We start from the raw sequence: 23,269 nt of genomic DNA on the forward strand, positions 1-23,269 counted from the left end.
CAGTGTAATTTGTCCCGTATATATTTATTTATTTATTTATATATAGGCATACAATATATGTGTAGAAAGAGGTAGGTAGTCTCCGCCTTCCCCTGCGGGAAGGCATGATTTTATGTATGTATATGTGTACAGCGGACGAAGGCAAAATCTAGTCTTGTCTATAAACAAAAATATTTTAACATTTTACACAGTTCTGATCTAGAATGAAATATACTAAGACCTTTATTCAATGCGATCATTTTCCTTGGCAAAAATAGCGAGTTCACGTGAAACGGAACTAAATTCCGTCATGGCTTGTTATAACATGTCAGACCGGTATAACATACTAGAAATAGCCGTAGAACCGTCAAGATGTATTCGGTATCTTCGTATCTCATAAATTTTATTTATAACTCGCTTGTTTTGCTAGCGGCTTTGGCTGTATGGGACATACAAATAATTTTATATTTTCCATTGGAGTAAACTGTAATACATGTGCCGTGTGGTCCCAGGGATGTCGTTTAAGGTAACTACTGGTAAGGCTGGGATTTTTCTTTCATTTATTAATATATTTAGGGACACCAACAGGTTACATGATTACATTCTAAAAAATTCACTCACAAAATTAAACTCAAGCATGGAACTCAATTACAGGTGAGCACAACTTTTTAAAAAATAAATTAAGAATCCCGATTATGACTACATACATGTGGAAAAAAAGAACAAGAAACAAAAAAAAAAAGAACAAAAATATATGATGAGTCATTGATAGGGTGACTGAATCTTAGTTTTAAATTTAAATAAAGAATCATGGCAAATTCTACTTAATAATGACAACATGTACCCAAATGTTGACATTATTAAGTAGATTTTTGAATAAGGCTTTAAAATAAGGTTGTTATGGACGAACGAACACATCAACCCACGAAAGGGCTTATCACGTATCTCCACAGGTACCATTTAATTAGTAAGTGTATAACAGCGTGTGTCACCTGACACTTTGATAAAAGATTCATGGGGAATTTTAATTAAAGGATGGGATTATTACGGCGACAAAAGAGCTTCGGGTCGGCGGTCGAAACGGTAAGGTGTCCGGTTAAATGCGTGATGCGCAGAAAGGCACAGGTTCGAATCTCAATTCGACCATGTACCAATGACAATTTTAGTTAGTTTAGTTAAAATAGAGATTTTGCTCTCTGTCTACCCCGTAAGATGTAAAGATGTGATAAGCTATGTTATAATAAAAATGTGTGTGCATGTGGGTAATATATTTTAGATGTAGGATGAGCCAAAGTCACAATCAAATACGTTAAACTAGATATATAAAAACTTAAATAAATAAATACGGGTTACACGGATTGATTTAGCCTCGAAGTAAGTTCGAGACTTGTGTTACGAGATATTAACTCAACGATACTATATTTTATAATAAATACTCATATATATAAACATCCAAGACCCAAAAAAAAATAAGAGACAGTTCGTTTCTCATCACGCCCTGGCCGGGATTCGAACCCGGGACCACCGGTGTCACAAACAAGCGTACTACCGCTGCGCCACGAAACTTGAAAGTTCTTAACATATTCACGGCTTTATAAACGAATTCCTGTACAATAACATGGGAGAAGTTAGCGATTTCATCGTATGAAAGGTTCTACGAAGTCCTGAGTAAATATTGTGCTAAGAATGTTGACAGTAAGTTGCTCATGTGATTTTGTACGGCCTTGACTCAATAGATTAACAAAAATCTAGGCGCATGCATAGAATTTTTCTCATCTTTATAATATAACTACATACATACATATGGTCACGTTTATATCCCTTGTGGGGTAGACAGAGCCAACAGTCTTGAAATATATGATAGAGTTGGGATTCAAATAGTGACATGTTGCTAGCCCATCGCCTAAAAAATAATCCCAAGTTTGTAAGCATATCCCTTAGTCGCCTTAGTTGTAGTTAGTACATTTCAGACATTTCTGTTGTTTTGACGTAAAAAGGGACGAATTAACATGCAAAACGAACTAACACATTAAAAATTGTTAATATGGATACTAGAGGATACTAGCGACTCCGAACAGTAATTTGAAGGTTTATAAATTAATGCTATGTGTTTGTCTGTTTATTCGTCTCTTTTTACGTCAAAAACTAAGGAACTGATTTCTATGAAATTTTGCATCTTAGTATGGAGTACGGAAAAAGACATAGAGTAGACGCGGGTGAAGGTGCGGGTGAAAGCTAGTCCTACCAATATTATAAATGCGAAAGTTTGTCAGTATGAATGTTTGTTAATCTTTCACGCAGAAACTACTGAACCGATTACGATGAAATTTGGTATGTAGGTAGCTGAAGACCCAGAATAACATATAGGCTTCTTTTTATCCCGGAGTTCCCGCGGGATTGATTCCACGCGTACGAAGTCGCGGGCGGTCTCTTGTAATATATAAGGGTACCCGAAACATAATCCGAAGTTGTAAACTGTACACCTGTGTTCGGCTTTGGGGCGAAATTTAGGGTTAAATTGGAATCAATCCTTTCTTATGATTTAATAGAGTATTGATTTTCATTATTAATAAGGTTCCCTTATATTTTATTAAATAACTAGCTATTGCCTGCAATTTCGTTCGCCGTAAAAGTTCACTGAAAAAGCTGACTCCCTATACTGCCGGTTAGAGGAGACATTTTCGTATACTTACCAGTTTTTAAGTTAAGAGTAGTCAAATAAGAGAAGTATTCGGGTTTTGCGAGTACAAACATACAGATGGACAGACAAACAGAAATTATAAAAATCATATATTTAGATTCTTTTGGTCTTATATAGATCCACACTATATATATTTCTCTGTACCATATTGTCATTAAAATCAGTCCAATTGTTTTTGGGTTATTTGCAAGAACAAATTTTTTTTTTGTTACAATATTAGTATGGATGTGAAATTATGAATGTACTCAAAAATAAAGCTCTCTTTTTATCATGTGTTGACCGAGGACAGAACACGCCACCTTGTTACTCAAAGGTAACAAACACGACCAATAAGCCACAGAGGGTGTCTAGCGACCGAATTGATGAAAAAAAAAAATGAAAATGAAAATATTTTATTAGTTTAACATAGTGGTACAGTATAAACAAGTGTTTGTGACCTTCTATTAAATGAGAAACACCTGTATCAGAAAGCCACGCTCTTCCTTAACAATGGTATTACAGTACTCAAAAACTTAATTCTACATTACAAATGTGTAATGTGGATTATAACAAATGAATGAAAGTATGTGCATGACTCATAGTGCAAGTATTTTTTTTTAATTATTATTCACTTATCTATGTTATTGTATATATATATATATATATATATATATATATATATATATATATATAAGCCCAGTAAGGTTTTAGTTGTTACTATAATCAGTCTATATATTCCAGAATTGACTACTCTATAGTAAACAAAATTGTAATTTGATTAGAAAACGATAGCATCAGTTTATAATTAAAGTATTTGCATAAACTATACGAATGCCGGATATAAGAAAATCCAAGAAAATAATAAATCTTACTCGATTTGGGAAATCGCGTGACTGGCTCATTAGCTAGCAAATGGTTATTAATGTATTCAATATTGAATTTTAATAGTAAGCGGTTGAATTGAATATTCTTTAGCACTCTAATAATCTAGCTCGCTACGAAAATAATTACGATTTTCACACATTACCTTCTTGATAAGACTTAAAAATACATACATACATATATAACATCAACTCTATATCCCTTTAGGGGTTGACAGAGAGCTAACAGTCTTGAAAACACTCAAAATTCAAAATTCAAAATTCAAAATTTTTATTCATTATTATAGGATACCTCCATATCGCTTAATAATTGTCGTATGGTTTAACAACTTGGTTGACGTCAAATAAATTACTTAAAAACTAAGTTTACTGCCGCTTCCAAGGCGTCAGTGCAGAAGAAGCGGTAACAAACTGATAGGCCACATTCAGCTGCTTGGCTTAATTTAAAGAATTGAGATTCAAAAAGTGACAGCCTTAAAGAATCATAAGTTTACAATCCTGCCCCCTAGTCGTCTTTTACGACATCTATGAAAAAGATATACTGCGTTAACTGCGTTACACGAACTTTTAATATGGACATGTTAATCCAGTATTTTGTTCATTTTAAATTCTGAGAGAAAGGGAGCATAAGATCATAAATTATGTTTACTCCCGTTAACATACTCTTATGAATACAAGATGCTATGTTAAAGTGATCGTAAAAGGGACGACCTAATATCGCAATAGGATATGATGTTGCGATAGTAGTAAAATTTTAATATTGATAACATTTTCACTTTATTTTCATACTAGCTGTGCCCGCTACTTCGTCCGAGTGGAATAGTTATTTTGGGCATCATTGAAGGAGGAATAATTTTCTTCGTTTTTTTTTTCACATTCTCCATGTTTTCTTCGCTACTTATAGTTGCAGCGTGTTGATAAATGATCTACCTAATCAATACAAAAAGAATTTTTCGATTCGAACCAGTAGTTCCTGAGATTAGCGCGTTCAAACAAAAAAACTCTTCAGCTTTGTAATATTAGTATATATAAGATAATTTAATATCTAAAACTTGGCTTAGTTTTAGAGATATACGTAACCCTTACGACGTTACGTTAAAAGGGTTATAATTTCATTTGATAATTTTATTTTTTTAATTATGTGTGATTCAAAATTTAAAAAAAAAAAAAACATTTTGATTTATTACATTGATTTAAATATATCAATTTCTTTTTTCTATTTTGTCTTTTGTTTTTTATGCTGTTCCATTTAAATCAAATAGTGACTTTTATCGGCGACTTTATAACATTACCTTTTTTTGTGAAATCGCTCTAACAGATCCTAGGAAGGGTTAAGAAAAATAATTAAAAAAATTATAACTAACCTGCAAAATTAACGCTGGCGAACAAAATCGTCCACAGAGCAAGCACGCGCCGGCTGCGAGAGCACTCCATGTTTACCCCGGGCCAGTCACAAAGTGTCCAGACACCTCACTCTGTGGTTACATTGCCACGGGAAACACTCATTTATCTTAAATCTGAAACAATTAAATATTTAGGTAAATTGAAATTTTTATGATTTTTGGAAAAGGAAAATATAAAACAGAATTAGTTGTTAACGCGATGGACAAAGTTTGTGGAAAGATTTAAAGGAAAGTTGCTTTAAGATGATCGAGACTCTGGAAAAGTGACAGGTTATTGGCTCATTACCTAAAAGAATCACTAGGTAATAATTTTACCGTCCTTTCGGTTCGAACTCTTGTAAAATAAATCTAAATAAATTGTAACCTACTTTAAATAAAAAATTTTTCAGTGGTTTTGCACGAAAAAGTAACAAACACACCCACAGATCCTTATAAACTTTCAAATATATAATCTATATCTTCTATACATATAATAAATCTGTAGAAAGGTCAATTCTGTACATTGAAAATATTGAAAAAATAAATAGCAGGGGGTGTTACTGGATCGATACCAAACACAAAAATGTGATTAAAAAAATTTTTGTCTGTCTGTCTGTATGTTCAGGCATCACGTGAAAACTAACGGTTCGATTTTGATGAATCTTGGTATAATTATACCTTATTATCCTGGGCGTAAAATAGGATACTTTTTATCCCGAAAAAATACGAAGAAAAAAAAATCTTAATTTTTCAGTTTATCCATAGACGTTGTTCTGTAGAACCGCGAACACACGTTGCGTTACCCGCAGTGGATTTAGCGCCGTAACCTGTAGCGCCTAAAGTCGGCTTTGGCTTGAACCGTTTGCTGCACAAGCGGGCCGTTACTAATTACTATGAAAAAAATACTACATAGCTACATTAATTCCCATCAAGCTGAAAATGAGTATAATTATTTAAAACACAATCAAAAGCATTATTTCAAAATTCCCCATGATTCCGGTTTAAGGAAAAAAAATTACTCACGGTCAAAGGTAAAAAATTGGTGTATCGCAATTTTCTTTAAAACGGTAAGTTTTTCAAATCGGAAAATTACCTCAGACATAAATTGTAGATCATAAAGTTATCTATAAAAAAGGTATCAATATTTTTTTTCGACAAAGCTACCGTTTCTGTGATATAACGATGCAAAAAGTTGCAAGCGTCATAATATGCATCCGTTTCCTTGCCACCTCTGAGGTAGTGTACTATTAGCGCGTTTTTTTTAACATTTTTATTATTAAACTTGAAAAAGTCTGAAATAGGTTAGAATAAACACGTGTTTTCACTACGCAGTAGCACTCAAGACTAACTTTCGCATTTATTATTTAAAAAAAAATAGAATAACCCCAAGTGAAGAAAATCATCTTAGAACAATAATAGAGATTACAATTATCAAATTCAATGCAATAATCAAATTAAAACTAAAACTACTTATAAAAAGAAAGAAAAAAGATGACTACAAACTAAAATTTAATTTATAAATTGTACAGTCCTTGCATAGCATCAACATGCGGGAATGTGCCCAGAAGGCTGGCAGCATTGCCAATTCGAATGGCAATGCTGATTCTCTGAGCCAGATAATTTCCAGCCCTCCGGTCAAGAGATACCTCAATTAGCTTTTTCGACAATTGTCGGAAAAGCTGATGGGCAGATAGGCCCCCCGGTCCCAGAGTTTCTACCCCAAAAGGTTCAAAAGTATAGATATTACCGATAACTACATACATACATAAATATGCATACTTCCTTTGCTTCATCTACATTCATAACTCTCTTCATGCAAGCTCGGCGGTTTCGGCTACTTTTTACCAGGACGTCCTTAATTTGATCAAGATATGTTCGTCTAGGTCTTCCCACCCCGACCTTTCCCTCCACACTCTCCATGTATATCTGCTTAGTCAACCTGTTTTCATTCATCCTCTCCACATGACCGAACCATTTCAACATACCCTTTTCTATTCCTGTAACTACATCTTCTTTCACATCACAACATTCCCTTATCACACTGTTCCTTATCCGGTCACTCAATTTCACACCCAACATACTCCTTAACGCTCTCATTTCCACTGCATTTATTCTGCTTTTGTGCTTCTTTTGCCATACCCAACTTTCACTCCCATACATTAATGTCGGGACCAACACGCCCCTGTGCACAGCCAGTCGAGCCTTTTTGGATAGTTTCTGACTGCTCATAAAGGCATGCAAAGCTCCATTCACCATGTTCCCCGCGTTCACTCTCCTTTCAATATCACTATCACTCTTGCCATCTGATGTAAACTTTGATCCCGATAACTACATATTTGCGCCTTTTGAGGTTTTTTGCCTCATTTGAAGCAGAATGGCCTTAGATTTAGTAACCTGAAGATGAGACGGCGCAAGTGTGTCGACACAAGAAGCATCCCACACCAAATGCCGCCCCAATCTCCAGGGTACCAAAGTCATACCATCCGGTCTCTTGGCATCATCCCGAGCTAGACCGTTTGGTTCTAGAAGAAAATGCTGCAGTGCAGTTTGTTACCGCTTCTTCTGCACTGACGCCTTGGAAGCGGCAGTAAACTTAGTTTTTAAGTAATATATTTGACGTCAACCAAGTTGTTAAACCATACGACAATTATTAAGCGATATAATAATATCCTATAATAATGAATAAAAAATTTTGAATTTTGAATTTTTGAATTTTTTTGACTACAGTATAAATGAAGGGACTGGGTTTCATTATACTTATGTATATTTTATATTTTGAATTCAAGTTAAAATTACCGACAGAACAATATTTTTACTTATATTACTGCTACATAGAGTATATACGAGACGTGCTTATGCATATTATGACGCTTGCAACTTTTTGCATCGTAATATCTCAGAAACGGTAGCTTTATTGAAAAAAAATATTGATTCCTTTTTATAGATATCTTTATGATCTACAATCTATGTCTGAGGTAATTTTCCTATAAAACTTACCGTTTTGAAGAAAATCGTGAAAATCCCATTTTCTTACCTTTGACCTTGGGTAATTTTTTTCCTTAAACCGGAATCATGGGGAATTTTGAAATAATGCTTTTGATTGTGTTTTAAACAATTATACTCATTTTCAGCTTGATGGGAATTAATGTAGCTTCATTCCTATTTTTTGGTCTAAATTGACCGGACTGAAAATAAGACCGACATCCGCGCGGACGGAGTCGCGGGGGAAAGCTAGTACAAAATAAATAAATATTTAGCCTCGAAGTAAGTTCGATACTTGTCCCGATATTAGTAAGGAAAAATAAAATACATATCACTGAATTAGTGTCAGTAACGCAAGAACCTTGCTAACAGCTCAATCTATGTAATTTGTCCTATAAATATTTATCATTATCATCTACCTATAACCAGGAAATTCTTTCTCAACACCCTCGGGGCACTGCGCAAATATCTGAGATTCACTAAATTATATTTGACAGCTCGCAATATTGTTACACGGGTATTGTTTCCGTCATACAGCGAACAATAGCAATAAACAGGATAGGAAAGTTACGAGCTAATAGAATGTGAGCGGTTATGAAAAAAGTTTTATATCATTTATCTTACTCTATTACGGCAAGGTGAATGTGCTTTCAGTTCTATAAGAACATTTATAAAGTTGCCGTTATAGTATAGAAATGAGAAACGTTAATGAATGTAGAACTAATATACAATACTATATAAAATTTCTTATTTTATTTGTGTTCATTTTACAACCACCTCCTGACAGTTATCGAGTTGTAGTTTTCAAGAATCCCCTTTTACGACCAATGCCGGATACGTCTCCTCGGTCTCATAATGTTCCTTTTGGATTCAGTAATAGTGTTATTATTTTGTTGTAAACATATATATTTAATCACCTCTCTCTACAGAGAACATGCAGAGACTACATCTTTCCATTTGCCACGATCTCTGCATACTTTTTTCTCTTCCACATTCATAAGTCTCTTTATGCAAACTCATCGGTTTCTGGTACTACTGACCTGATATTTTGCCTATCAGTCTTTACAAGACTGTTGGCTCTATCTACCCCACAACGGATATAGACGTGATAATATGAATGTATGTAAGTACATTCTCTTTATGCAAGCTCATCGGTTTCGGGTACTACTTACCTGATCTTTTGCTAGGACGTGCCTGATTTGATCAAGGTACGTTCGTCAAGGCCTTCCCACATGTCGATGTATTCTTAAATTAAAAAATGTAATGCACTGTATGCGTCTTTATAAACCAGTATTTTTAACTTTGATCAAAATATTGTCATTATAATGTCAAACTTTATACTAACGTTTTCCTAATTTAATAAGAGTTTGATTATCTCTCTACAATAAAATACTATACAATACAAAATATCTTTATTACCCATAAAAATATGTGCCGTGTGGTTACCGGCACCATTAAAAAAAAAGAATGTTCACTCTATCTCTTTCCCATGGATATTGTACAAGGCGACTAAGGGATACACTTATAAACTTGAGATTCTTCTTTAGGCGACAGGCTAGCAACCTGTCACTATTTGAATCCCAATTCTATCATTAAGCCAAACAGCTGAACGTGGCCTATCAGTCTTTTTAAGGCTGTTGGTTCTGTCTACCACGCAAAGGATATAGACGTAATTTTACGAATTTATGTATTACCCATAAAATAAACATATGAAATAGAAATCAATCAGGTTTTCAACACATTTCGCTCAGCACACTTGCAAACTAACAACACCATATCGTCAAAAAAAAAAAGATTTTTCTGATAAGTCATTTTGCGGATTGGACATTTCGGGTTCAAACCACGACGAGGAAAATAAGAAATCTTTAGGCAGACACAGACGGCAGTTTAGTAAGACGGATGGTCTTGTCAGCGCTTGCTCCAGAAATATGAAGATTGATGATCAAACCTGTTTTGTCTATTGACCTTCGTGTACTAATAAAGGCGTTATTGCGGGATATTATGAACGAGATTATAGACTATTTGTTGTAATAAATATGATGGTTCGTGTATGGTGTTTTTATACGTTAGCTGTTAATTAGTGTCTTAACATATTAGTGCTACATAATGAACTTACAAATGTGCGAGTGATAAAAGATAGGTTAGTGGAAAAACTATACCTACGAACTTTAATAAGGTTGATGATTTTGCTGAGCGTGGCTGTGCTGAACGTGGCTTATCGGTCTTCTCAAGACTGTTGCCTCTGTCTACCCCGCAAGGGATATAGGCGTGACTATATGTACGTATGATTTTGAATGATGCAAAAGACTGAGTGAGTAGGGATTGTAGCCAGTGTAATATGTATTAACTGCCTACGGCTTCACTACAAAGTATAAAACAAAGTCGCTGTTTTAGTCTGTTTGTCTGTATGCTTAAATCTTTAAAATTACGCAACGGATTTTGATGCGGTTTTTTGTAACAGGTAGAGTGATTCAAGAGGAAGGTTTTTATGTATAATTTTTTCCGAATTTTGCACCCGTGCAACATTTTAAGGTCGAAATTTAACGCCTGATAAGACACCCTTAGCAAGAACTACACTTAAAATAACTACACTTAAAATAAACGTACGTCTGCCTGACATGTTCGACGGCCGTAATGCCAAAGATTTCCCGAAGGTTCCATTTACTCTGAAAGGATTTTAAAATACTAGTTTAGATTTTGGAGCGCTGCCAATAGTAATGGCCTCTATTTATGTAATGCCTTCAAGTTTGCGATTCCCACATACGACAGGAAGTGCCGTGTTGGACTTTTCCTTCCTAACATTTTTAGTTTTACTTTTTTTTGTTTTTTGTAACTTATTCGCGTGTAAGGTTTTGAAACATTATTAAGACAGATTGTTTAGATAAAATGCAAATAAGCAAATATGCGTAAGAAAGGGAAGAAGTCTTGATCAAATCTCTAAATCGGACACGTCCTGGCAAAAGTTTTGGTAGAGAATACCCCATATCGAGGATTTTGCATGAAAAATGTTATCAATCAAAAGATGTAATAAAATAGAACGTTAACAACCGATAAGGTGAAATAACCAAAAACTTTTAATTATTGTTGAATCATCATTTGACTCACAAAGCAATATCAATGCAAAAGGTGTTACAACAAACTTTTTTGATGACAAAGTAGTTTAAATACTTTCCAAATATCTGCTCTCTTTCTTATTGTAGTGTTTCTCAACTACATGCACTCTCAGCTAATGACATGCAATTTTTTCATTGTATTTAAGGTTCTGACGTCTATTTTAAGAAAAAAATTATGACCCTTTCATGTATTTTCATTAGTAAGCATTAAATTATTCGCTCGTCCATTTTCACCTAAGAAATCATTATATAACGCAGCCGCGTCCATTATTCTACCTGCAAAGAACATCATCTTGTTATATTATGTTTAATGTAAATTTTGGAATAAACGTGTGGTCCAATTTACAAGAAAATGCTTTATAACATTTTGTTTAAGAGGTGTTCAACTATTCAGTGGTTTTTATTCTATGAGATTCAATATGGTTATAAGTATTATTGTGGATAGCAAATCAAAATAAAATAGGTATTCCCCAGGTTTTAAAAACTTGATTTTTTAAATGATATAATTAATAAATAATATATTATATTTTATCTTAGTCGCTACCTGAAGTTCTTGAAACTATAAGGTATATAAGCTATAGACTATTGCTTAAAACTATTACGTGGTATATACATACATGTCGGTTTAAACATCCAATAATGGTAACAAGACTTGACAACCATACTTAGCTAACTAAAAATACGCCTTTTTAATATAACGTCGTTAGATACTGATATATAGCTAGCCCATCGTTTGATAGAACCATCCTAACTTCAACAATCTGGGCTGAATGTTTTTCTTGCGAGAACAGACTAGCGTGGAAGTTAGTTTTAAAGGACTTTAGGGTAGGTTGCTTTTGAATCAGTTACTAGAAACTTCGTTGATATATAATGAGGAGGTCATTCGTTTGATAAGTACAACCAAAAAAATATGTTTAGTATAGTGAAAGAACTTAGGCCGAGTAAATAATAAGTTAACAATATTTTTCTATGTACATACAATGAAATAGGCAAAGACTACATATTTTAATTTGCCCTGTACTATCAAGTAGCCAAAATTGCTAATAGCAATTTGTAGTCCTCCAAAATTCCGTATCATCAAAATAAACATCCAATATAATCAAATATAATAAATATTATATTACCAATAAATATTCCAGACGTCAGTAAAGTTCAAATTCGATAATGAAGTAATTTAATTAAAACAACCGGTCCCTAATATACTAAAATTGTTTTCCACTGAAAATTCACTTCAGAGGCTTATTAACAATTCAAACCACTTAAACAACTTATTTTATCATCCCATTCGGGTATTTCCGCTCACCGCTCGTAAAATGCGCCAGCGTATTAAGGCGGTGTTAAAAATTCAAGAAAAAGCCAGGGGTTCCCAACTGTTCCCCCTCCAGGGCGCACTTAGCGGGACCACAGCGAGTGGTGTGATGAAAATTCTTAATGACTCTGAAGAAACAACAGCCAATGGGATGCGGGCTTTTGCGTTCTGGGGATATATTTGTTTGTGGTCGTCTGATTGTTGTAAAGGACTGTTTTTTTTTAAAGCTGGGTGGGGTTTAAGTGTCTGATTTTCATAATTATTATCTTACTTGCTTTAATGAAATTGACTTTGTCTTGGAATATTTTTCCTTAAAGATAGATTAGCGTGCTAGGAAAACTGAAGCAAATAACTTTCGCATAAAATATTATTGAGCCATGAATTGTTGTTATTTCGTTTAAAAATCTAATATTTGAAAGTTTTATTAAGTTAATTTTTTACTTTTATTGAAACAATAAAAAATTTGCATACTGTTGAAAATTCCTTTCTCAATTTCACTACATCTAAGTAATTTCAGTGCTAAAACTCTATTCAATAAAAAATCCCTGCATTCACAGCGAAACGGCGAAACGAAATATGAAAAACAGGTGGAGAGAAATTATTGAAATGCAAAATTGCAAATATCGCCCCAACTATAATATTTCCAGAGCGAATTGATGAAGAGATATCCCCAGTTCTGCTTAATAATTCATTTGGGACCGGAAAGAAATCATCGGAGTTTTATTGTCTCAGCATTATTGAATCGCGCAAGTGCAGAAGCGCATCAGAACTGGCGAGAACTGCATCTCAAAGACAAATAATTGCGAGAAATTTCTAAAGGGAATACGAAATTTAATGCACGCCCCGCAAAAACGCTCCGATGGAAATTCCAAATTCAAAAACAAATCGGAGGGAATATTTAAAATGAGAATTCCCTTTGTTGGTAGTATTCGTGATTTGTTTAAGGAAGTTGTGGAGGATTGCATTTTATTTGAATTATTAAGATTGTCACAGAACAACGAGCACCATTGAGGCGTATTGTTTGCGCTCTGTGGCCAATAAGTTGAGCGGATCTAAGGTTTTATTGTCCTTCCTCAGTATAAATATTAATATCTTTGAATGACAAAAACAGGACATATTGCAATACAATGCGGGAATGCTGCCTGCGTGATGGGAACCCTTCCTAGAGACCAAAATTTAAAAATTAATCTGTCAGTTAGAATAGTTTTTTTTTTCATTATTAATTAATTTATATAAGTTGTTTTTTTAATAATCATATGTATGAAAACAGGACTAAAAATTATTCTACACCTACAAGAAGCATAGCGATAAAGCGCAACATTTTATGTTTTGTAAAAATATAGTAACACAAAAATAAAGTCACAAGTAAAAGAAGTTCTATGAGAACTCATCAAACTTATCTGAACGCGACACCTGCATAAAATACACTGATATCAAAACCTTTTCCAAAGCTGGATTATCTTTAAGTGGAATCTCTTTAGAGTGACGACTATCTATGCATTTAATCCACTTTCTCTTTTTATCCCAAGACGGAGAAAAAAAGGGCAAAAGGGTCCTTTGTTTGACCTTAGATAAGGTTGGCTTTTTGTCTTAACGTTTATTAAACAGAAATACACCTGTGCAGTCGTCAAGTAGATTTCATTAAATTCAATGGACAGTGGCGTAATTGAAGTTTTTAGGGTTTCGTGCCGCTTAAAGGAAAACCAAAACTTTTATAGGATTACTTTGTTCTCCGTTGGTCAGACACACTCTTGTCCTCAAGAAATCTTATAGGTATCAATTAAAATTGTTAATTTTTTTTTAAATTGTGAATTCATTTCTTTCATATTCAACACATTTGACTATAGGCTCAAAACTTAAAGGGTAGTTTTTTCCTATAAAACTAATCTTGGAATTTGTCTAAAGTAAAACCTTAACTAGCACATAATAAAATACTATATAAATTTATAAAATCCGCAAAATATCTTTTATTCTTACTTACGCGATTACATTCTCATTTCTCTGGATAAGAGGCCGCAAGGCGCGCCTTTTTAACGCCTTCCGAAAATAGATGGTTCTCAGTTCGACCTGTATGTATGCTTATCCGCCATTATCTCGCACTTCGCTGAAGCAATTTTGATGAGGTTTTCAGAAAAGATTTTCGTTACATTTAGAAGATTTTAGAAATTTAACCGACTTCAAAAAAGGATTATGTCGATTTAAGGTGGTAGTTCCCTTTTAAAAAAGTTTTTATTAGACCATGATCTTGGATTGGATGTGTCAGATTTTTACACAAAATGACTCCTATTTCCACGAAAAACATTGGCAGAAAAACTAAATTTGTATTACCAAAATTTACCTTAATGTACGGAACCTTCGGCTATCAAAAACAACTCGCACTTGACGGTTTTTTTCACCGTACCGTTTCACCCCGATTGTGAATCTGCGTCCATGTGGAAGTATAAAAGTCAGGACAGTACTAGTTTCACTGGGAAAATGCAATTGTATAAAAACTTTAGTCCGACAGGTTTTAGTAAATAAAAGGTTTACGTACAGATGACATTTGCGTAGGATTTTGCGTGTGAATTTTTGGGAGCACGTTGTGACATATGCATTCTGTGAGCTTTTTTATCGAGTTTTCGAAATGAAAATTGTTCCCAGCTGCGCGCGAATATTTTATCTACAATACATTTTGCTTGAAATGTGACTTGTGGGTTATTAAAAATCCACACTTTCTTAATACATCCATCTTCTTCTTCCTGGCTACAGTCCTGGTTGCATCCTCACCACTCTAGAGAGGAGTCCTTGACGAGAGGAGAGTTTGACCATGGATCCTGGATTGGGTGAGTCAGGTTTTTACACGAAGCGATCCCCGTCCGACCTCCGCAACCTTTGCAGGGGAACCTAACCCATATTGGGATCTTGATTACACATCCAGTTGTATGAATGTGTATGTTTCCTCCCGATGTTTTCCCCCACCGTAAGAGTCATTGGTGAGCAGAGCCGAGGTGGATTCGACCACAATGGGGAAAATGGGGAAAATTATTCATCCTTGAGGGCTTCAATGATGCCCAAAATAACTATTCCACGCGGATGAAGTCGCGGGCACAGTTAGTCCATCCATATAGGTAAATAATTATTACATCTAAATATCTGTTACGTTTTCACCAAACTATCTTTATCCATTCCATTCGTTCGAAGCCTTAAGCTCTGTCTACCCCAGAATAAAAATGTGATATATGTATACTGTTGTTTTGTTTTTTCGTTTAAAAGTTAAATAAGCCTTAAAATAATAATTATTTAAAGAAGCAAGTAAATATTCCTGAATTATATATAGCTACAAGTTTGTAGCCATAATACCGTCACCCTTCCGAGTAATTAATTTGCCGCCGACGCCGCTGTCAATTATGTAAGGTTACATTTACACTACAAATGCATCTAACATTATTTTACCTCTTTATATGTTCCACTGCCGAAAAAAACATTTAGGGTAACAAATTAATAATAACGTACTGTATGGATATTTAACACCTCACCTACTCGTAAGTACAAAATAATTAAGTGTGAACAATACTTTATTGTCTTTTCCATTTTGCGCGTGAAGAGAAGCGTCATGTTTTCTCTCTCATCTTGGCGTGTTCCCAGAATCCTTTGCAATTAAAACTTATCTATTATACAGTTATCGCACTACCCGTATATTTATCTAAGTTTGGTCCAAGAATTCGACTGGCAGAGAATTTAACGTGCATTTTACATGTTCATGCATGTTTAAATAAATGAAATAAATAAACTAAGCTTCGAAGCGTATATATATTCGTGGGGTATGTTTTCTTTTCAACGTTGAAACATAAATTTCTTAATTTACTACGCACCACTTGACTTTCTATTTTATATCACAATTAACATAGCAATTAAAAACATCATTAATTATTTAAACTCAGATGTGCAACCGACCTAATAGCTGCCGAATAACGCGAATATTCGTAACGCATAAACGCGTAACTCGTCGACGCACCTGCGGTTGACAGCTCCATTTGTTTCACTGAGACCTTGTTCTTGCGTACTTCTTACACCTTGCAGAGTATCAAATTATAATAAAATATCAGCAACTAAGATTTTAACCCGTTTGGAACCTTTTCACTCATTTCGGTAATCGCTGCACCTATTTATTTATGTATATTGTTTATTTATTGTAGTTATTATGTATGTTTAGTATAATTATTTTATTTTATATTTTGTGTAGTTATAAATATATTTATTTAGTTTGACCCCACATAAAGTTCTCTGTCAGACTCAATGGTTGACTAGTAGATAATGCTGCTAGCATTAAGTCTGCCAATTGTGCTATACATTTGTATTTTGTGCAATGAAGTTGAAATAAATAAATAAACCATACGGATATCTTTTCATTCATTTAAAAGAGGCGAAACTCAATTTAAAAAAAAATTATGCACTGAAGGTCGTGGGAATGGTTTCAAAGGAAGCGAAGTAAATAAATAAATATATACAGGACAAATTACACAGATTGAGTTAGCCTCGAAGTAAGTTAGAGACTTGTGTTACGAGATACTAACTCAACGATACTATATTTTATAATAAATACTTATAATAGATAAACATCCAAGACCCAGGCCAATCAGAAAAAGTTCTTTTCTCATCATGCCCTGGCCGGGATTCGAACCCGGGACCTCCGGTGTCACAGACAAGCGTACTACCGCTGCGCCACAGAGGCCGTCTAAATTGTTTATTTATTTTAGTTTTTATGTATGTTTATTATAAGTATTTTATATTTAGTGTAGGTATAAATATATTTATTTAGTTTGACCCCACATAAAGTTCTCTGTCAGACTCAATGGTTGACTAGTAGATAATGCTTCTAGCATTAAGTCCGCCGATTGTGCTATACATTTGTATTTTGTGCAATGAAGTTTAAATAAATAAATAAACCATATGGACATCTTTTCATTCATTAAAAACTGGCGAAACCGAATTAGCAATGGGAAAGAAACGAAAAATATCTAAAAATGCCTGTAAAAATTAAACGGACTGAAAATAAATTTAATGCACTGAAGGTCGTGGGAGTGGTATCAAAGGAAGCGAAGTGAAGTGAAGAAGCGAAGTGTCAAAAAGCTGTAACTGTGGTGGTGTGGGCAAAACTGAACTATAACTGGTCAAAATAGTGCGGATTGGAGAATTATCCTACTTCCTACTACTATTATAAAGGCGAAAGTTTGTATGGATGTTTGTTACTCTTTCACGCAAAAACTACTGAACCGATTACCATGAAATTTGGTATGTAGGTAGCTGAAGACCCAGAATAACACATAGGCTACTTTTTATCCCAGAGTTCCCGCGGGATTGATAGGGTTTCCATGCGGACGAAGTCGCGGGCGGCCTCTAGTTACTAATATAGCTTTCTAACCGGTCGAAAAAGACTCGCGTTGCTTTTCACCGTCTCCTCACAGATTAAGTCTTATTTGAGTTAATATCTCATAATCATGTATGTGGCATTTCCAAAAAAAATTCTAAAACTGACAAAGCCCAGTTCATAGCTGGTGACAGAAATAACAAAAAAAGGAGAATCATATAAGATACGTGGAAGCAAAACAATTGTCTAATAAAGTAAAATTAAAACTTTGCCGCAAATAACCGCTTCTAACAATAAAAATTCATAAATAATACTGTATTAACTGACTCATGAATTCTTACAATAAACATTGAAGGTATTAAAACCCCGAATGAAACTCGCGAGGCAGAAGCTCTGAATAATATAAGACAACCTAAAGCGAGTTAATCCTGAGAATTGGCGTACAATGTTCGAGTTTAGAAGGAAAATATCGTCAGGAGACCTTCATGTCGGCAGTTGGATGTGTATGTTTATAGACAATACAAGTAATCACGTCTTTATCATTTACGGGGTAGATAGAGCCATCGGTTTTAAAAAGACTATAAGGCCAGGTTTAGTTTTAAAGCTGAATTATCGCCTAATAGAAGAATCCCAAGTCCCCTAGCATAACTAAATGTGTTACCATGATGTCAAGTTCTATAACATAATATATATCACGTCTATATCCCTTGCGGTGTAGACAGAGCCAACAGTCATCAAAAGACTGAAAGGCCACGTTCATCTACTTGATTTTATGATAGAATTGAGATTCAAACAGTGACAGGTTGCTAACCCGTCGCCTGAAAGAGTTAAGTACTCCTAAAAGAATTCTTAAAATAGGCATTCAAAAATTATTATTTAAAATTTTGCTCTCACTTTGTATACAAAATTTCTGAATAATAGAATTGGTAGGACCAAAATCTGGATTAACCCTGAGATAAGATTTACAATGCTCGAGTATACTAAAAGCAGTCTATTTTTAAACTACTTAAAAAAATACTTAATCAAAGAGATAAACTTTATGAATTATTAAAAAAAATGGCGAAAAAGATGGCTTGATATTTGATTTTAGTATAATAAACAAATAAATTAAATAAATAAATATACACCCCGCATAAAGTCCTCCCATATATGTAAAGTATATAGTAGTTTATAGTATAAATGGTATAGTAAATATGTTTATTATACATTATTATTATCACCCACACAAAGGTTCTCTGCTTAACGGTAGACTATTAGACTATTAGCATTAAGTCCGCCTATTATACTTTAAAAATTGTAATTCTTACAATAAAGAATAAATAAACATAGGTCTATATCCCTACCGAGGTAGACAGAGCCAATAGTCTTGAAAAGACTGAAAGGCCATTTTCAGCTGTATAGCTTTATAATTGAATTGAGATTCAAATAGTGACAGGTTGCTAGGCGCATTCATGAGTAATCCCAAGTTTGTAAGCCTATCCCTTAATCGCCATTTACGACATCCACGGGAAAATATGGACTACTCTAAAGTGTCGGAAATTACACGGCAAATCTCATAATCGTGATTCATTTTTCACCAGAGACTTTCGACTTCCGATACAATATAGTTCCAGCAGACCTGTTCACCCCGATCTACAGAATCACTTCCCCAATGTGAGACCGAGCGATCTGAATATAAAGGCAACAGTTCCCGTAGAATTCGTTAGAAAATCAAAGCGATTTAGCAACGAGCGTGCGGCTGACGTCTCCATTTGCCCCGAGACAGTCGGAGCTACCAAATGAGAAGATGAGATGTTACGGGTTTAGAAGTGAAATACAACCATTGTAATTTGGTATTGCCAATTGTTTTGTAAACTGCTGGATTTTTCGGTTAAAAAAAATTATAAAGTTAAATAAACTTCTCAATTCTATCATTGAGCCTAACAGCTGAACGTGGCCTGATAGTCTTTAAAGACTGCTGGCTCTGTCTACACCGCAAGAGATAAAGACGTGATTTTATGGATGGATGTAGAAAATATATATATATTTTTTAAGTCTTGTATGATTACAACAATGAAATGATTGCGTTTTGTGGCAAGTGTGTTTTAAAAAAAGGGACTTTAATATCTACCAGAAATGAGTTTCCAATAACTAACAGCGTCATAGCTCAAATAATTGATGATCTTAATGTGACTTAAGTATATGAAGAAATAATGCATGAAGCCTCAAAATAATGGTCGTCACAACTTTTAAAATGTATTCTTAACTAAAAATGATATACAATTATCTGTTTCAGCTACGTCATTATTCATTCTATTTCGGCCTTGTAAAATCAGTTTTCCCGAAGAGCACATTAAAGTAATGTCAACATTAAATTTTAATCCCACAAAGTAAGTTCCCAGGTGGTACAAAGATTGTTGAGTCGTTATTTGCTTGGCGTAGCGTAATAATTTTTTAAGATTATTGATAGGTAAATCAATGTTATTAATTTGAGGAAAACGATCTTATTAAAATGAAGCTATTTACACATACCATCTAATACATACATACATATAATCTATGATGATATGATTGAGATTCAAATAGCGACATCGCCTAAAAAATCTTTAGGTTATATGATTTCTTAGTCGCCTTTTACGAAACCCATGGGTAAGAGATCTATAGAGTTTTGTTCAAAATCATGGCTCTCATATAATATGTTTGTACAAATAAAAATCAACGCATGAAAAATGTACATTTCATTGCCAGAAAATACATATCCCGTTACCCTAAATGTTATCAAGGAAATGTATCAAAAAATCACCACTCAAAGCGGCAAAGGATTCGCAACTCTTGAAACATATTTGAGATTCACCCTTTTCCTTCAAGTGCCAGACCCCTAAATCCTTCCTATAATCACATCTGGGCGGAGTCAAAGAATTCCCGGGCTCTGTAAACAGTCCATTACGATCTGTTGGTTTTGATGGATAAGGAACAAATTGCTCGTCGCAGGCAGGAACACCTTGATTTGGAATCTTAGGGATGTATGTTCAGAAATATTGTTTTTTATGCGCCTTTATTATCTTCTATCTATAATATAAAAATGAATCGCTAAATGTGTTGGTAAGCGCATAACTCAGGAACGCCTGGACCAATTTGACCAATTCTTTTTTTTTAAATATTCGTCGAAGCTTAAGGATGGTTTTTACGGCAAAAAAATACCAAATGATTGCCTTAAAAACCTTAAAAACAGTATTTTTCTTTATCACATACAAACGTTTTCTAACTAATACGTACAGTCAATTTGAGCTTTATTGCTAATGTATAAAGTTCATTGTTGTCTAAGCAATGTAGGTCTAATAGATAGGAACAAAAAACTGTCATATAACAATTTTTTTTGACAGGACGAAGTCTGTCGGGTCCGCTAGTTTTTTATATACTCGTATATTCTATCTTAAAGCCAAATAGCTGAGCATGGCTTATCATTCTTTTCAAGACTGTTGGCTCTGTCTACCCGAAAGGGATATAGACGTGATTATATGTATGTATATATATATTGTAACCTGTTGGTGAGACAAACATTTTAGCTTAAAGTTTTGTTGTACTGTAAATTTTGTTACGCTTTTTAACATAGTTAGTTGACTCTCCTCTAAAACTGTGGAATTAGCCTGTTAAAAATATGCATTTTTTTATTGTTAATCTCGTTCGTTTATTTTAAAAACTTTTTTTATAAGACCTGCGACTGCACCTGAAGTTATAATAAGAAGCATTTTAATTTTCGCTGAATTATTATTAATATTGTGACTATTATTTCTGTAAGTCCTTACTATTTATCAAGAATTTGTTCCACATTTAAAAAGAAACAAACAATTCTCTCACGGTTTTTTATTTATTCCCCAAACAAATATAGTTTCACTTAAAAATGCAATTGACAGTAGACATAACAGTTAAAAACATTACACTACACATACTGTTTCAACCAACTGCTCTTATTGTTCGTGAATTGTGTGTGTGTGACAGTGGTTTTAAGTGATCCAATACAGTATAGTGATACTGTATTGGATCACTTAAAAAAATCTGTATATTTCAAAAGTCTAAAATCATTACTACTAATTTACAGATTTACAAATGCACGTATACAACACGTCTACATCCCTTGCGGGGTAGACAGAGCCAAAATTCTTGAAAAGACTGATAGGGCCACGTTCAGCTGTATGACTTAATGATAGAATTGAGATTCATATAGTTGATATAGTGTATACATAAGATATTATATAGTGTTAAATAAGATTCAAACCCGTGTACTCTGGATTAGATAGAGCACGACCACAGAAAGACAAGCAGTAGCTCAAATCTCCTCTTCGTAAAACCGCACGGCAATAACGTTATAAGTAATGTATGTATATTGTACATTTTACGATACCTGCAACAAATTTTACGAGGTTTAACATCCGTACTAACAAGCCTTCTTGCTTATTCAGCAAATTGTCGAGAATTTGGCAGGGAGCCCAGATTCGAAAATGCTTTTGTTATATTACATCAGCCGGAATAGTGGTGTGACTTTTTGAAATAATTTTTATACCTCCTTGGTTTTTTACCAGTTTTCGTTGTCCCAGGCTGAAGAGGTCAACTTATGACCGCGATTCAAAATTGACCAGGTCAGGTGATTGTTACCAATTTGCGTTGACTCTATGGAAAGTTATTACCTGTAATATTTTTTTTATAGTGTGTCTAAGTATGTTGCTCCATTTTTTATATCAATGTTGAAAATATACTGAAGGTTTTATAACCTCTTGACTTCTTAACTCATAATTTCTCCTTTAAATACCAACTTACCAACTTTACGTGGACGTTATTTGAAATGAATTATCACAATTGAAATAAAACAGACTTTAAAAAAATTCAGCGTAATAAAGAATGTACAAGAAAGTCCAAGTAAAGAAATCAGACGAAGTCAGGTCAAGAAAAATCGATTTTAAAAATTTACGGAGGCACGGCATGTTTTAAGTTCTATTTATAGCGATTACGGCAAAGGCATAGGTATTACAGGTCATAACGTAAATGGTCGTTATTCACTGGTTTTTAATGAAGCAATTTGAAATATAAAATACCTAACATATAACATTTGAATTGAATTTTAAAGTAATGGATGTAAACCGTTCGACCATTTTTTTTTGATGATCGTATTTTGTTTTTTAATTGATTTACAATATCACTTATTATTGATACACATAAAAAATAATTTTTTGGTTGTCTGGAAAAAATCTAATTGGAATAAGTCCGCCATTGTACATATTATTCTAAATCCAATGTCTGTTTTGTAATTTGTTATACTTCCTTTTTATGTGCACTAAAGAGTTTACGAACAAGCAATCTAACAAAATTACGTATCTATTTATGTACATATAAAAAATTAAGCAAAGATTACAACTGTCATATTTTTTCTTTCTCATCATCATCTCAAGTCATCGGTTTAGAGTATTCTTGACCTGACCGTAACGTCCCCGATTTGACCAAAGTTCATTCATACTATTATATTGTAACGTAATAAATTTCACAAACATTTGAGGATTTTAAACACACACATCTGTAATATGAGCTTACTAGAGGCCGCCCGCGACTTCGTCCGCATGGAAAC

General features: G+C 33.9%; 1 protein-coding gene across 1 annotated transcript in view; it reads right to left on the bottom strand.

The window, feature by feature from the left end:
- Positions 1 to 5,035, bottom strand: part of LOC106140012 (nephrin) — a 107,723-nt gene extending 102,688 nt beyond the window's left edge. The window contains exon 1 of the mRNA XM_060944659.1: positions 4,905 to 5,035. Coding sequence (XP_060800642.1) covers positions 4,905 to 4,974 — 70 coding nt within the window. The 5' untranslated portion in view covers positions 4,975 to 5,035. The remainder of the gene's footprint in view (positions 1 to 4,904) is intronic.
- Between the last annotated feature and the right edge of the window lie 18,234 nt (positions 5,036 to 23,269).

This window comes from Amyelois transitella, chromosome 6, assembly GCF_032362555.1.
Source record: "Amyelois transitella isolate CPQ chromosome 6, ilAmyTran1.1, whole genome shotgun sequence".
NCBI classification, from domain to species: Eukaryota; Metazoa; Arthropoda; class Insecta; order Lepidoptera; family Pyralidae; genus Amyelois; species Amyelois transitella.